General features: G+C 40.2%; 1 protein-coding gene across 1 annotated transcript in view; it reads right to left on the bottom strand.

Moving 5' to 3' along the window:
* The window catches only part of PARD3B (par-3 family cell polarity regulator beta), a 1,146,588-nt gene that overhangs the window by 448,202 nt on the left and 682,202 nt on the right, over positions 1–16,184 (bottom strand). Inside the window, exons 12-13 of the mRNA XM_062190191.1 lie at positions 12,821–12,991; positions 8,488–8,617 (exon numbers count right to left, since the gene is read on the bottom strand). Coding sequence (XP_062046175.1) covers positions 8,488–8,617; positions 12,821–12,991 — 301 coding nt within the window. The remainder of the gene's footprint in view (positions 1–8,487; positions 8,618–12,820; positions 12,992–16,184) is intronic.

The following is a 16,184-nucleotide window of genomic DNA, read 5'->3' as shown; positions in this document are numbered from 1 at the left end:
ATGGGTGGCAGGGACCCAAGTACTAGAGCCATTATCTGCTGCCTCCCAGAGTATGCATTAGCAGGAAGTGAGATCAGAAACAGAGGAGAAGGGGCTTGAACCAGGCACTCTGATGGGATGCAGGGCACGCCAAGTGGCACCTTAACTGCTGTGCCAAATGTCCCTTCTGGGACTGAGACTAGAGCTACACTGCTGGCTCTCCTGAGTCTCCAACTTGCTGGCTCACCCTGCGGATCTTGGGACTTGCTTGCTTTCATAATCTTAAGCCAAATCTTTATAATAGATTTCTTTCTTATTGCATTTCTCTGGAGAGCTCTGAGGAGTACACCAGGCAAAGATTTGCTTCCAGTTTTGCCCCAGGGACTCGTCTGAAATAAAAGCAATATTACCAGCACCAACGCATCCCTGGGAGAGACACTTTGCAGTAGGTGACCTGATAAGGAGGTAACCGGGATAAAGAAGCACGATGTGCAAAGTTGGCCATTTGGTCTTCCGGCACCCACCACCCCTAGGGACAGAGGATTTGGTAGTGGTAGCAGCAAAGAGGCTGCAAAGACATGATTTGCTGAGAGAGATCACAGAATAAATAAGGGATAAGAGACATACAGGGACAATGTCCTTTCTGCTGGCTTAACTCTTCTATCCTTAGCTTCTCAGTCCATATTCTACACTGGAGGTACACATGATGTGATCATGCAACTTGCTTGCTCAAAAACAATGTTTCATTGCTTACAGAATCAATGTCTGTGCCCCTTGCGACCAACTTCATCTCCTAACCCCCCAAGACCACATCCTTGGGCTTGCCTGATTCAGTGTTTTTGCCAATAAAGTTGCTAAACCCATCCCAACCCACTCCAATTATTACATTCTCCATGAATGCTTCACGGTTGTTCTAGAATCTGTCAGTACTTCCACAAACTGGCAAAGGACACCAGTGGTCACTAGACTTGCTCTCTTCCTTTCTACCATTTCTCAACCCTGTTTTCCCCTAGACTATCTCTTGCCAATGTCAAGTGAGTTGCTGGGGAAAGTGTCACTCCCAGTGTCAGAGGGTGTGACAGGGGCTGGTATTGTGGCATAGCAGGTTAAGCCATTGCCTGCAACACTGGCATCCCATGTGGGCATCCATTGAGTCCCAGCTGCTCCACTTCCAATCTGGCTCCCTGCTAATATGCCTGGGAAAGCAGCAGCGCATGGCACAAGACCTTGGGCCCCTGCACTCACGTGGGGGACCAGGAAGAAGCTCTCAGTTCCTGGCTTCATACTGGCCCAGCACAGGTTTTTGTGGCAATCTGGGGAGTGAACCAGCAGATGGGAGATCTCTTTCTCTATCTCTCTTTCTCTCTTTCCCTTTTTCTTTCTGTAACTTAGTCTTTCTAGTAAATAAATGGATATTTTTAAAAAGAGAGGGTGTGCCATCTCCTTTATCTCTCCCCCTTTCCCCAACTACTACCCAGAAAGCAGGTGAAGAGGGGTTAGAAGATAATTACTGCATAAAGCACAGCCCCATTCTCCTGCTGCCATGCCTCACTGGGCTGACATTTCAGGTTTAACTATTACTTAATATCATGCACAATAATTCCTGTGAAACACTAACCATATGCTGCTTTTGCAATGAATTGTCCATCTATTTGTTGATCTACTGAGGTATCATCTACAGGCATCCCTCAGTATCCACAAGTGCTTGTTTCCAGCACCCCTCTAGAATATCGAAGTCCAAGGATGCACAAGTCCTTATATAAAGTGGCATAGTATTTGCATATAACAACACAATCTTTTGAACACTTTAAATCATCTTTGGATTACTTATAATATTTAATACTATCAAAATGCTATGTAAACAATAGTTATATGTCTAGGGAATTATGAGAAGAAAAAATGTCTATACATGTTCAGAAAAGACCAAGTTTTTTTTTTTTTTCCAAATATTTTCAATCCATTGTTGGTTGAATCCATAAATGCAGAAGTTGCAGGTATGAAAGGCTGGGTGTGTTTATCCCTGCACATTTTTCTTACTAGACTGGAACATATCTTTCTTATCACCCTCTTTCTATTCCCCTGCATCTCCTTCTCTGGCTACTTCAAGTGTTATTACGATCACTGACTCTTCTAGTTGGTTTTCTGTAGCTATTACAAAATACCTGAGGCTGGGTGGTTTATAAAGGAAAGAGGCTTCCTCAATTCAGTATTGTTACTCAAAACTAGGTGGAGTCATGTATTTGACCTCTGACGAGGGCCCCATGGCTGCTTCACTGCATGTAGAGGAGCAGAATGAGAAATGACTTCATGCAGAAGGAGAGGGTACAAATTAAGACAAGAAGCCAGAGAGAGAGTTGGGGGTCAGGGTTGCCCTTCTTATCACAACTCACTTGGTAGCGACTCTTCTGAGAGAGTGATATGAATCCCTTCCAATGATGGCATCCACAATGATCTAACCACCCTCTCCTGGGCTCCACCTCTGAAAGCCTTCACAAGACCACACTGAGGACCAAGATTCTACCATTTGAATCCTCAAGACACACTCTTAAATTATACGCTAACCATAGCATTAACTACAGTTTCCGTTGTATTCACAGGGAAGATGTGTTTTCTTTCAAGTGGTGATAAATACAGAGGTAAATACCTTGTTTAATGACTTTATGTCTTTGGCATATTTTTTGGAAAATGTTATTTATTTTAATCTACAGGAAAAGTAGAGACAGAGGAAGAAGGAGAGGGGAAGGGGCAGAGAGAGAGGAAGAGAAAGATATTTCATCTAGTGGTGCAAAATCCAGGCTGAAGCCAGGAGCCCAGAACTCCATCTGTGTTTCCCAAGTAGGTGGCAAGGGAGCAAGCACTTGAGCAATCATCTGCTGTATCCTAGGATGCATCATTGGGATGCTACATCAGAAGAAGAGCCAAAACTCAAACCAGCACTCTGATAAAGGACGAGGGAGTCCCAAGCTACAGCTTAATCTGCTGTGCCACAATGCCCATCCCCTTGGTACATTGCTAAGCAACATATTCAGATGTTGAAAGGAATAATTTTTTATCTTGACCCAAAAACATTTGTTAAGCTCTTTATCAGCATGAAAGCTTAAAATTCTTATCTTACTTGGATTTGAGTGTGCAAATTACATTCTTCTTGAAAGTCATTCTATACATGCACACGGGTGCACCCTCATGTATATGTCTGTAAATGCTGAGAGTGTATCCTCTAGTCACTAATTCATTGAGGGTTTTTGTTTTTTATCTTTATTCATTTACATATTTGAAATAGAGGCTCAGGGGGAAAGGCAGGTCTTCTATCTGTTGGTTTATTTCCCAAACGGTTGCAACAGCCAGGGCTGGGACAAGTTGAAACATCAACCTGGTCTGAAACATCAATCAGGTCTCCCTCTTTTTTTTTTTTTTTTTTTTTGACAGGCAGAGTGGATAGTGAGAGAGAGAGACAGAGAGAAAGGTCTTCCTTTTGCCGTTGGTTCACCCTCCAATGGCCGCCGCGGTAGGCGCGTTGCGACCTGCGCATCGCGCTGATCCGATGGCAGGAGCCAGGTGCTTATCCTGGTCTCCCATGGGGTGCAGGGCCCAATGACTTGGGCCATCCTCCACTGCACTCCCTGGCCACGCAGAGAGCTGGCCTGGAAGAGGGGCAACCGGTACAGGATCGGTGCCCCGACCGGGACTAGAACCCGGTGTGCCGGCGCCGCAAGGCAGAGGATTAGCCTAGTGAGCCGAGGTCTCCCTCTTTTAATAACTACATTTTGTTTGTTTTGTAGGATGCATCCTATCAAGTTCAGGGCAGGAAAGAATAAAGGAGATTGTGACATTAGAAAAGGGATCAGCTAGCTAAACCACCCCTTGTTCGTAAACAAGAACACAGCTACGTCCATTTGCATGTGTATTTGTGGCTGCTTTTGTGCCTCAGATACAGAATTGACCTGTGATGGACACCCAATTTTTCATAAACTGTGAAATGTTTTTTTACTAACTGGTCCTTTAAGAACAGTGTTTGCTGACCCCTGATTTAACTAATCTTTTTTGTTTGTTTTATTGTACAACATTTCAAATAGCAAAGAAAACTATATAAAGAAGACTTTAATGAGCACACAGTGTAGCCATTTTTTAACAATTTACCGTATTTGCTTCATGTGTAAATACATATTATTTTGAAAGCTAAGGGTGGATATATTAGTATCCCATAATGTGGGTTTCATCACAAAGATCATAAATGAGGAAATAAGAATATATCCTTACATAATGAGTATACTTCAGTGAAGACAACATTTATGAGTATCTATAAACCAAATAATATGGCACCCACACATTTTTTACTATACAGGTATATTATTTTCCACACATGAGAGAAAAGCTTTTTGTCTTTCTGTTTCTAGCTTATTTCACCTAGCACAATGATGTCCAAACCCACTCGTTTTGTGGCAAATGTCAGGATTTTATTCTTTTTATGGCTGAGTAATGTCCCATTGTGTGTATGTACCACACTTTCCTTATCCATTCTTCCACTGAGAGACATCTAAAGTAATTCTGTATCTCTGCTGTTGTGAAGAGTATTGAAATAAAAATGGGATGCAGATATTCTCTGGGGCAATTGCTGTATTGCATTCATATTTGCATTCCTGATGGTATATTCTGTACAATGGAGGCATCCAATTAAGATTAGTTATTGGGAAGTTTAAATTAGTTAAATCATTCAATCTCTGGTCACTCCTGCAGAGGTGTTGCTCTATGTGCCATAGAGGAGTGGATGTATACTGGTTCCCAAGGGAATGCACTTTAGGAATAACTATACTGCTACATTCTTCTTCAAAGGACTTAAGGGAATATGGATCCAGTGGAACAGGAGACAGAACCAAAATGTTTTATTAGAGATGGAGATGAAAGCTAATTCAGTGAGTGGTCTTGGGTTCTATGAGGGGGTGCACTTGGGCTGAAAGGGGAGGGGGAGCAGAAGAACAAAAAGGAGGGGGTGGGAGGGGAGGTACTCCAAGGAGGGGGTGGGAGGGGAGGTACTCCAAGGAGGGGGTGGGAGGGGAGGTACTCCAAGGAGGGGGTGGGAGGGGAGGTACTCCAAGCCAGAGGCAAATTGCAATAAGGGTAATGCTGGGGCCAGGCTGAGATCTCCCAGCAGGATTCCCCAGAAAACGCAGTGAACTACAGGGTTTATGGATCCTTAAGGGGCCATACCTCCATTCTTCTCACCATCTTGGAGCACCACACTTATTCCACCATGGGCTCTGCTAGCAATTCTCAAACCCAAGTGTGAGTTTTCTGGTGTTACAATTTATACAAATGTTAGTTTTAAAACTGACTTTTCTGTATACCATCTTGACAGGAATAAAAAGTAAAATAAAACAAAATAACCTGGGAACTGGGGTGGTATATACTATTCTTACAAAAATAGATGGAACGCAGAGTATCAACGTCGGGTTTTCAAATATACACAGGAAAGGAAAAAGGGAATGAAAATGTTAATGTTTTGGCTGTAACAGTTCCTTCCCTCACTAGACATAGCACTTTGTCATATTAATCTGTTTTTCTACAGGAGGACCTTCAAAAAATTGGCAGTGGTGAGTCAACACTCAGGTTTCACGAGACTCAGTGGTCTGTTACCACCTTACTGAAAGCTGAAACTCAGCAACTTCTGATAGTTCTCAAAACGTATAATGTCAGTATTACAAAGACGTGATGATCATGAAATTCTTCAGTAGCATCATGTTCATTTTGGCAGAATATTTTTTCTAAGATAACAGGCTTATATTTTTTAAAAGTAAGAGAATTTTATCTACTGACCTCTCACAATTAAAATGTAATAACTCTATGCATTGATAGGCTTACTTCTTAACCTATTATTGCATCGCAGATCCTCAAAGAAGTAAGAACAACAAAGTTTCCTCTATTGTAAAGAGATAGCATTTTGTGGAGACTGTCCTTGAAAGAATTAGATTTCTTACATTAACTCTGTGTGGGGAGGAGGTAACCATCTTGTCTGCATGGTTTTCTCACAGCTGTAAACACTGTCCTGTCTGGATCTATGTCTCAGGTGGAGAACAGACAAAACCTCCCAGTGGTGGTCTGTGCTCACCTGGGTCCAAGAGATCTCAATCAGTTCCGTAGAGAAACAAAGTCTGAATAGTGAAAGCCTAATTGCATTCTATAAACAAATGCTTTAAGGGGATTTCATTATGCAATTATGAGGGTATAACTTTATATTTTAACTGCTTCTATAGTTCCATTATTTTAGCCTGTGCCACCCTTCCTAGAGATGCTACTCCATGTTACTGGGACTCTTCTAAAAGTATGCTCTATGAATATTAACTCAGCATCAATGTTTTATAGGCATTAAAAATACCATAAGATGGGAGATAACACACCCAATTCAATGGGATGCCTCTGCTGTAATTAGGAATAAAAACCTAAACTTAGATAGCCATTGGGCCACAGCTTGTATGAGAATTAAGTGCCAATCAAATTATAAAATGCTAAATATTGTAATACAGATGTCAGTGTTCATGATCAGAACATATGAATAATGGGAAGAAAGGCTACTCTTTCCTGTAGGAAATCTACATCCCTTCCCCAAATTCTCTGGCATTTGTGACTTAAATCTCAGAAGCAAGATCAGGTTGGATCAAGAAAACCTTTAATTTCTTTAAGATGAAAAAAGAAATACTGAGCATTTCTTTATGAGCATTCAAAGTAAAGGCAGCTTCTAATAAACATTTTTACTATCAGAGAAGGACCTCAATGGTAGTTTCAAGGAGGGGAGGGTAGGCTTTTGGTGCAGTGTTTAAGACAACCCTTTGGATGCTTACAGCCCATAGCAAAGTGCCTGGGTTCTTGTTCCAGCTTTGCTTATGACGCCAGCTATCTGCTAATGTGTGTGCTGGGAGACAGGAAGTGAGGATTCCGGTACTTGGGTCCCTACCTTCTGCATGAGATACGCAGACTGAATTCAGGGCTCCTAGCTTCAACCCAGCCCATTCCTGACTCCAGCAGGCATTTGGGGAGTGAATCAGCACATGGAAATTTCTCTGTGTCTGTCTGCCTGCTCTCACTTTCTCTCTGCCTTTCAAGTGAATTTTTAAAAAGTAAAAAATATATCGGTTGAAGAGGCTAGTGTGAGGCAGGGCCCGCGCTGTGGCTTAGAGGAGGAACTTAAACATGAACTGAATCCAGGCTCTGTGGGGGTCAAGTATGCAGTCTTGGGTGAATTACTCATTCTCTCTTACCTTTTCATTTTTTTTCATCTGTGAAATAAGAATAGTAGTATTACCCAAAGTATGCATGTATCTAACAGAAAATAAACACTTAATAAATGGGAACAGCTGTTGCTACTACTGTAAGATCGAGAAATTCACAGGAAAAAACAATGCTTCATTTTTCTGAGCAAATGATTTAATCAGAGCAGCCTCAGATTGACAAGTCCATTCTGACAGAGTAATCACAAGGTTTGAAACTTGTTCCCGTGCAGCTAAACTCTAGTAACACCTTAAGTACCCAGACCACAAGGGATTGACAACACGCTATGCAGTACCTTCATTAAGTAGAACACTAGCCAACCCCTGAAGGTGGTGCTATCGATGACATTGAATATGTCCGTCATGCAATTAGTTAAAAAAGCAATTTCCTAAGCATTACATTAAGAATATTTCATCTTCATTTCATTTTATGTACACATATTTGCATGAAAAAAGACTTGGAACAAATAGATAAAAATATTATTGATTAAGATCTTGGATAGGTATGATATTTATTGCATACATTTAATTGTATAATATTATACTTTTTATTGCTTTTCTGTAAACTTTCCGCAGTGAATATGTATTGCTTTTGCAATATAAAAAATGAAAGCTATTAAAAAAAGAGAGATACAGGGAGATAAAATAATTTTCTGGGTGACCGCAAGTATAAGTTTTGAAAAATAAAGAAGAAAACCCAGGTTTTTACATTCAGAACTGTCTAGAAATGTGACCTGTACTAAATAATAATGGAAAGACAGTATGGCAAAATAACAGTAAGAGCATTCCAACTGTCACATAACCTTCTTAGGTCGTGGCACTTGCCAATTTATCACAATTATCTCAGAGTCAAGCATAACATTGTGAATTGCATTATGACCATTTTATGGTGTGATGCAAGACCATGCATTTTTTGGTGTTTGGTACCATACAATATTAAAAGGTCTTAAAAAGAAGTAACAGTTTGCCATCCTTGATTCTCCATCATGGCTTGTTTTATACATAACCCTCCATGTTTGGGGCAGCAAGGATAGAAGCTGTCACTTCAACTGCAGGCATTGCCAGGAAGCTGATTGGCAAGTTCTGAGTCAGCTCTCCCACCCACTTCTCAGTGTTCATGACCGTGCGTTACAAAGTCTGCACTTCCTCTAATTAACTTGCCTTTGCCGCCCTCCCCTTTGTTCAATAAAAAGTCACTTTTATGTCTTCTCATTCCATTTACAGTGGGTGAAAATGGACAGACTCTTACCTTTGTGTTTGTCTTGTGGACTGTAAGTGCCAAATGGCTGCAGTGCACTATTGTTTCGCCTAGAGGTGGTCACAGCATTTGGACAATTCTCAAAGCAGGGCTTGGACAATGCCCCACACTCCGCAGGCTCCTAAGGGGATGAAAATAAAAAATCACATTCACCGTCTCTAGTGTGGTCCAACTTCGACAATTGAAGCAAAAAGAACGAGCAGTTTATGAAGCGTCTTTTAAGAGTCTATTGCGTGTTAGTCCTCAACTGTGGAAAATCAAAATGACCCTATCGGTTAAACTATCTTTGAATACGAAACAAGAAACACTGGCAATGCAGTGCTGAGGATTAGAAGTGCTGATAGCCACCACAAAAGGGGATTAACTTTTGATTCTTTCCCCTACTTACAACTGGCTTCTTTCAAATTCTCTTCCATCTGGGAGTACAGCTTGTGGCAGTGTCAACATAAGAAGATCGTTTATGCCAAGGGTATTTCTCTGCCAACCAGCTAGTTCCTCTCTCTCTCTGTGACTATGTGCATATGCTCTAGGGCAAGTCAGAAACCACACAGTTTGGCCCTCAAAGGCCATGAGTATGTCCCACTGCAGACACTAGGTTCTTTGGCCAGGAGCTAAAACAAACTGCATGACAATGCCAGATAGCAGTTCTTCTCAATTTTCTTTTTTCCCCTGTTTACCTTTTCTACTTTGATTTTGACTGTCTGTACACAAATTCAGTTTCCTTGAAACTGCTGCTGCACGCACAACACCCCTGCAATCCAGTTTCCACAGGTGCTGAAAGGGTAAGAGGAGGAGACTGGTGCACAGCACCTCACATATTAATGCTTTTTCCAAAAAGAGTGAGGCACAGAGAAATGGATTTCACTCTTGCTCATACTATTTCTCTCTATAACAGATTTCAAGGAAGCAAATAGTTGGAAAGCCATTTCATGGCTGTTCCCTTGACCATTTATTGGAGGAACATGCCACAAACAGTAACACAGATCTAATTCTCAAAACTCTTTCCCTCTGAAGAAAGCATTTGGTTAACACAATGCATTTGGTTTGTATTTTTTTTTCTTTGTTACAAAAATTCAGTGCCTATATAGTTAAAGCAAATACTTACAATACTCACTTTATTCATTCTTAATAATTAATTAATTAATAATTTTTCTGTTGCTGGAGGTCCTTTCTTTTTTATCAGAGCTCGTAACATGTTCCCCATACCCGTGATACTCTGCTTCTATCCTGCAAGTCCAGCAGAGCCTGGTAGAGCAGGCAAGCTTCCCCTAAGCTGAAGCTGGAGCCCAGGCAGGCAGGAGAGGGAGGAGGATTTACCTCACATAGCCTAGTGTTTTGATTTAACAATAACAACAAGAACAAAAACATTTTTTTTCTGTTTTCTCAGCTCTTTGATAAATGACACAATCGATATCCCAACAACTGATCAGTAACCAGCCTAATTAAAGTATTCGGCCTGTAAAATAGAGCTGTCGTGGAGCCCTCCATTAGTGTCCCAGCCAATAAAATACATAATGGATTTTTAAACATATTCTGCTTCTACCAAGATGAGCTGGCAGCAGGGAGGAAAATGTTTTGGGGAAGGGAAAAGCAAAACCAGGTCATAACCCATTTTTTAATACCAAGTCTCTAGGCTCAAATAGAATTACAATTGAACCTCAAGCTCATCCTTTGAAAAACATGTTTCTGTTTAAAATGATTTTGATTTAATCAAGGGCTCATTAGGAATTCTTTACAAGGTCCTCATCAAAACTGTTTCTGTACCTTGTACATCTGGGCAATGTGGGGAAAAATACCTCAACAACTATATATTTTGACTTTTCTTAAGTAGCTTCTTTTATTTTTTAAAAAATCTCTGTATAGTAGTGAAGCAATCACTTTGGTATTCTTGCCAAATCTAACAATTGATTTGCTTGAATGTATGAGTGGTGCTAAGACCTTTTTTCTAGGCTGTGGATGCCTTTTTCTTTATTGTACCAGAGGGCAATTGCTGTTCCACAGGAGAATACACCAAAAGCATGAGCAAACAACATATGCCTTGACACACTACAACACAGATTTGGAGATCAAATAGCTGCCATTTTTTTCCCAATTTAATAAAGATAAACTGTACATTAGGCTGCTGTCTTTATAAGAAATGATGCTCTTTAATCTTCATGGGTACCACAGAGATTCTCAATAGCTGAGAGTCAAGTGCCTGCTCACTCCCCATGGAAATCATGTAAATATTAGAGAAACTAAAAATGGATCTTGTTTCAATGTCCTCATAAAAATTGCTTTTTGCCCCAGTTCTTTTTCCCAATCGATTCCCTGGTGAACTACATTAACGAGACACTTCTGAGGATGGGCAAGGAACTAAGTGTAGTACTTTGTTCTGATGGGATAACATCAGTCCACCCGAGTGTGGGAAGCAAATGACAATGCTGGCAGTAAAGGAGAAGGCAAATGCTTCTTAACCTACCCACCAGCATTCGCACGCACTTTAGGGAAAGACAGGAAATTAAGAAAGAAGAGAGGTGGGGCACAACTAACTTATGGAGCCATAGCCATTGATTAGTTTGTTTTTGTTATTCACACAGATATGGTAATCTCCATTAGCATATTCCAGATTTTCTGTTAGTTGAAGTATCTTGTTTAAAGAAATATTAAGGAAGCTTTAATATGTAGAAAGGGTAACTGGGCCTCTAAGAAGCCATCCTTTCAACTCTTTCCACTAGATGGGTTCTACGAGGTCCCAGGGCACTAGCGTGGGAACAAAATTAGACCAGATGGAACCACTTCTCTCAGAGTAGGAAGCTGTAGGTGAGGGCATTATAACTCTGTATCTAAGTAAAGCTCATTAAATATTCATGAAAGACTGTCAAGAAGATGCAAATGTTGAAAATGAGTTCCTTCATTACATATAGTCTCCAGTAATTGGCCAATTTACATTTATTAAATCTACAAGGTTATGTACATAAGAGTTTAAAAGGTATAGTTATTCTTTTCCAATAGCTGATAACAAAATAAAATAGTTTATAACTTTACTTCTCAAGTTAACTCTCTTAGATGAAGCAGGCTCAAATGCAATTTTTTCATCCACCTAACAATATTTGTTATGGGTCTACTATGTGCTGGGGATCACAGTCCACTAAAGGATGAAGCAGACATAAATATCTGTCATCTACGAATACTGGGCACACAACTATGCAAGAGGGGAGGGGTGTCTTCAAAATGCTTTTAGGAAAAAGCTATGCATGGGTTTCAGAAAATATTGGTACCAACATAAACTTACCTTTTATTTCCACTTCCCACAAACTTTTTGAAATGTTCTCATATGTAGCTACATAGTCAGGACATTATAAATCCAGGATTTAAACACAAGTAATTCAAAATTTCAGAGCCCGGGCTTATAACTACAAAGCCCTGATACCATCTGCTGTTATATAATTTGATAATACTTTCACTTTTTAGTTTTTAAGTAGAACTTATTGTCTAAAAAATTAGTGACTTTAATAGTATTCTGTCTTTACTTTGCATATTACTATAATATGCAAGCATATTTTGGCCTTAGAGAATATCCTGATATAATAATACATGACTTGCTGGTACTGTTCTTAAATTTTAGGACTATTAACTTTTTCTTCTTATCTTTTCTTAAATTAAAGCTGAACACATAAGAAAAAATCCTTTAGGAATATTTTACATTTACTATTCATATGCAACTGAAGTATTTAGGAATATTAAGTAAAAAATATTTTATGATTATACTTCATACATAGGTGAAAATATTCCTGACACTAAAAGAAATCATGATAAAAGATTTCAAAACATAAGACTTACATTTATTTAATAATATCAAGCAAGCAGCTTGAATAGATCATGTCTAAATTAGTTCAGTCTCAGGTCAATATTAGCTATGAGCATATTATGTGGAAGACTATGGAGAATTGGTTGTGTAACAATGATCTTCACATTAAACATTCCACATATCCAATTGGGGCCTCTCTAAGGTATGGGCATTGCTAGTACATCAAACAAAAAGCATGTAAAGATGTTTAAGAATCAGTCCAGACCTTTAGGAATTCCTGGGGGTGGGGGACTAGAAAATATGGACTTGTTACATTTGATGAATGACTTAGTTTATATGCACATTTTTACACCTTCTAGTTATATCTAAAATATACAACCACCTGTTCCCCACATAAATCAATCAGAGTCCTTCTGGGCGTATTTTCCCAATTTCACAATCAATTTGCATCTAGCAGCCCTACTAGGAATGGGAGTTTGCGTATTCAGATGGCCACTTGGGAAATTTGCTGAGGGAAATCAAAATTTGCATCACCTCCACGGGTCTCTCCAGCCTCCTAAGAATCACCAACTGGATCATCCCTCGGATGTTTCCTTCCATGGACATGGATCGTCTAAGTGTTTCCATAGCTTCATGGTTGGACTTTCCCAAAAGAGACTCCCCATTAACTGCAATCAGCTGGTCATTCATTCGCAGCCGGCCATCCTAAGGGAGAGGGGGAGGAAAAAAAAGTATTAAATAAAGAACACGGTGATGACATGTGGCTGTTTTAAGAAAAAAATTCACATTTAAAAATGAAAAAAAAAAAGGAAAAAAATCAGCTATTAGAAATGATTTATTTTCCATGGCAGAAAAAGGCTCTGGAGCTTATCAAACAGTCACAAATACTAACAATAATCAATTGTGGGGACCTCAGAATTCTGAGCTGCAATAATTTAGACATTTGTATGATACCTCTTACCTAAGTCTTTGGCAAGCACACTAATCTAGCCTGATTCTGCCATTTGCTCTGGAAGGGACCATGTTGCTGACTCAAGGGAGGGGAGTTTCGAAACAAAAGGGGGTACACATATCTCTTGATCTGAAGGTTTGCATTTTTCAGGCGCAAAGGGACACCCTTAAATGTTGCGTGCTTGCCAGTAGTAATGTGTCTTCTAGATATTGTTGGTAGCTCTACTGAGCAGTGCAAAAAAAGAGAAATCCTCATGCGATTTTCTTTAACACATTCACAAGGCTGCTAGTCTGCACAAGAACACTGTGCTGTGAATGACCAATTTGCCCTGGTATCTTCTAGCAGAAAAGCTTAACAAGGAGGATCATAGAGCTTTTTATCAGAAAGGCTATGAGCGCTAAGTACTTTCACTACCATCTCTTGGAAGGAACGCCACTTATCATAAAGTACAAAGAACCTCAAGATGTGGATAGGCAACTCAGACTCTCAGCTAGACCATGGCAAGGCATGAATGATCCTCAGTCAGAAGTCCTTCAGAAACTGGGGTCTGGCAGTGGCTAACAACTGGGAAGACAGCTCCAAGGACAGGGAACTTTAGGGGCCACAGCGCCTCTCCTCCACAGCCTGGAAAGAAAGCTGAACAGGATGTCAGACTGGGGAAAAGACCTACCTCTGTTTTACACTCAGGTAGAAAGTTCTTGATACGTGACAGAAACAATGAGGAATTTTGTGCTCCTGCTGCCAATCAATTTGACTGAAATAATGGTAGGTATGTTTAGCAGTTTACTCTTCCAGTCATTTCTTCCATAAATTATCTCTAGTGATTCTCTTGGAACCCAAGGAGCTGAATAGACTCATGTTATAAATGTTTCATAGAAAGTGAAAGTGAGACAGTGAAATTATGTAAATTGCCCTAGGTCACAAAAGCAAGCCAGACCAGTGGACATAAGCTCGTTTTTATGAATCTCACCTTTTTACTCTTTTAACTACAACTCCCTTTGTTACTCAGCTGGAGACTCCAGTGGTACAATACTATAACAGGTAAAGGAAAATATGAAAGAGATTTTGTGGTGACATGTATCTGGAATCCATGCTCAAATTAACGAAATGCAAAAGAAAACACTTCCCTAAAAATGGGAAAAACAGATACACAATAATTAGTAGAAACCAACCACATAGCTTTGGTAGATAAAGCCTGTGGACAGACTGATGAACTTGGACTAAGGCAGTAGCAGGTGGTTAGAGGAAGTTCCTCTGCTGACTCCGGGGAAAGGGAGAGAATGGAGACAGCAATAGTTTCATGCAGCAAATGTTCTCTAGGAAATGCACTGTTCACGCCACCTGCTGGAGGGGTGCTGGCCAGATGGGATTGTGGAGGCTACCCTACATGTGCACGGCCACTTGGGAGGGAACGGAGATGGACAGAGAAGGATGGAAACTGTGAGATGGAAACCATGTTAAGTGGTCTGCCTCAGCAGAGCTTCTGTCCCCTCCCTTCCTCTTGTTTTCCCACTTCACTTAACCTTTACCCTAATTTGGAGCAAGTCTGGAAATGAGATTTACAGGAAAGGCCAAACAAGAAAGGAATCTCTTTGCTTCTGTTATCCAATTTTGAGTGAGGCACATGAAAGAATAAGATTAAGACTACAGGAAATTGGTAAAGCCATAACAATCGTAATAGTTTAGTCACATGAAGTGGGACATCAGTGGAGAAATTATTCTGTTCTGTTTTGTCATGTAATGGAAGAAGGACTATTGCGCTGAATTTTGCTACTAAAAATCTTTTCAGGAAAACCAGAGACGGATGTGTGGTTTTTAAAGAGAAGGGGGAAGCAGAAGACTTGAATCAAGAACATAGTACTCTTAACAGGAAATGAGATCTAGTGTTCGGATTCGTAGGGGTTCAGTCTTAGCAGGACTTCTCCTCCACTATGGCAGGAAGAAGGTAAAGATTGAAACACGATGGGGGGCTCTAGTGATGGAGTTAATGTAATCTGAGTGAGATCCTACCTGGTAACCTCTTGTGAACCTTCTATCTGAAAAAGGTATCAAGGTCAGAATGAAGAGGTAGAGGAAATACAAAATAAGATGTGAAAAGAACGTTTTTTATAAAATCTCTTATCAACATTTATTAATCATAACTTGATTTTTAACTACATTCTAGGTCTCAAGCATACAGAGTTACACTGAAATAAGACACATTTTGTGGAACCAAGTCCAAAAACAAAAGGACAAGTCAGGGTACCCAGGGCAGCTGCAATTTTTTTTTTCAAAGACATTCACATTCATCATGAGCGTCACCAGAGAGTCCTGGCTGTGATAAAAATCCCACACCCTCATTTTCAAGCGTGGCTGGTCTAATGCTATTGGTGTGTGGTTTTCTTTTTTTTTTTTTTTTTTTGTTATAAGATAAATGATGGGTAATTCCATTAATGGTGATGCCAGTAAGTACATGTTGTCTTAACATTTAGAATATAATCACAGAGTTTAGAGCTGGAAGGGTCCTCCGAGGTCATCTCCTCCGATTTCTGAATAATGTGCCGTCCAAAGAGGATGAGAAACCATTTATCGAACACCTATTAAGAGAGGGCACTTTCACATATATTAGGACTTGATCAGCCAGCTCGGCTCAGATTTGGAAAAGAATAGCCCAAGTCCTGCATTCTACATTAAACCATTGGGTTTGCTACATCCATGACAAAGACTAGTCTCTCACAGGGTACAGCTTCAAGGAAAATCAGACTTTCAAACACAGAAGAGACAATATGCCACCAGATGTCTCCTGGAAGAGAGGACTGTATGAAATTCAGACGCACACAGTAGGAAACTTCGGGGGTGGCAGAACACTGGGGAACATTGTTGGCCTGTTTAGCTAGAAATATAGACACTCATACCTATGCCTGGTCTTGACCTAAAGTAGAGTCCATTCAATTAAAAGCTCATTAC

The sequence above is a fragment of the Lepus europaeus genome, chromosome 1 (assembly GCF_033115175.1).
Source record: "Lepus europaeus isolate LE1 chromosome 1, mLepTim1.pri, whole genome shotgun sequence".
NCBI lineage: Eukaryota > Metazoa > Chordata > Mammalia > Lagomorpha > Leporidae > Lepus > Lepus europaeus.
This window is presented reverse-complemented; position numbering and strand designations above follow the sequence as displayed.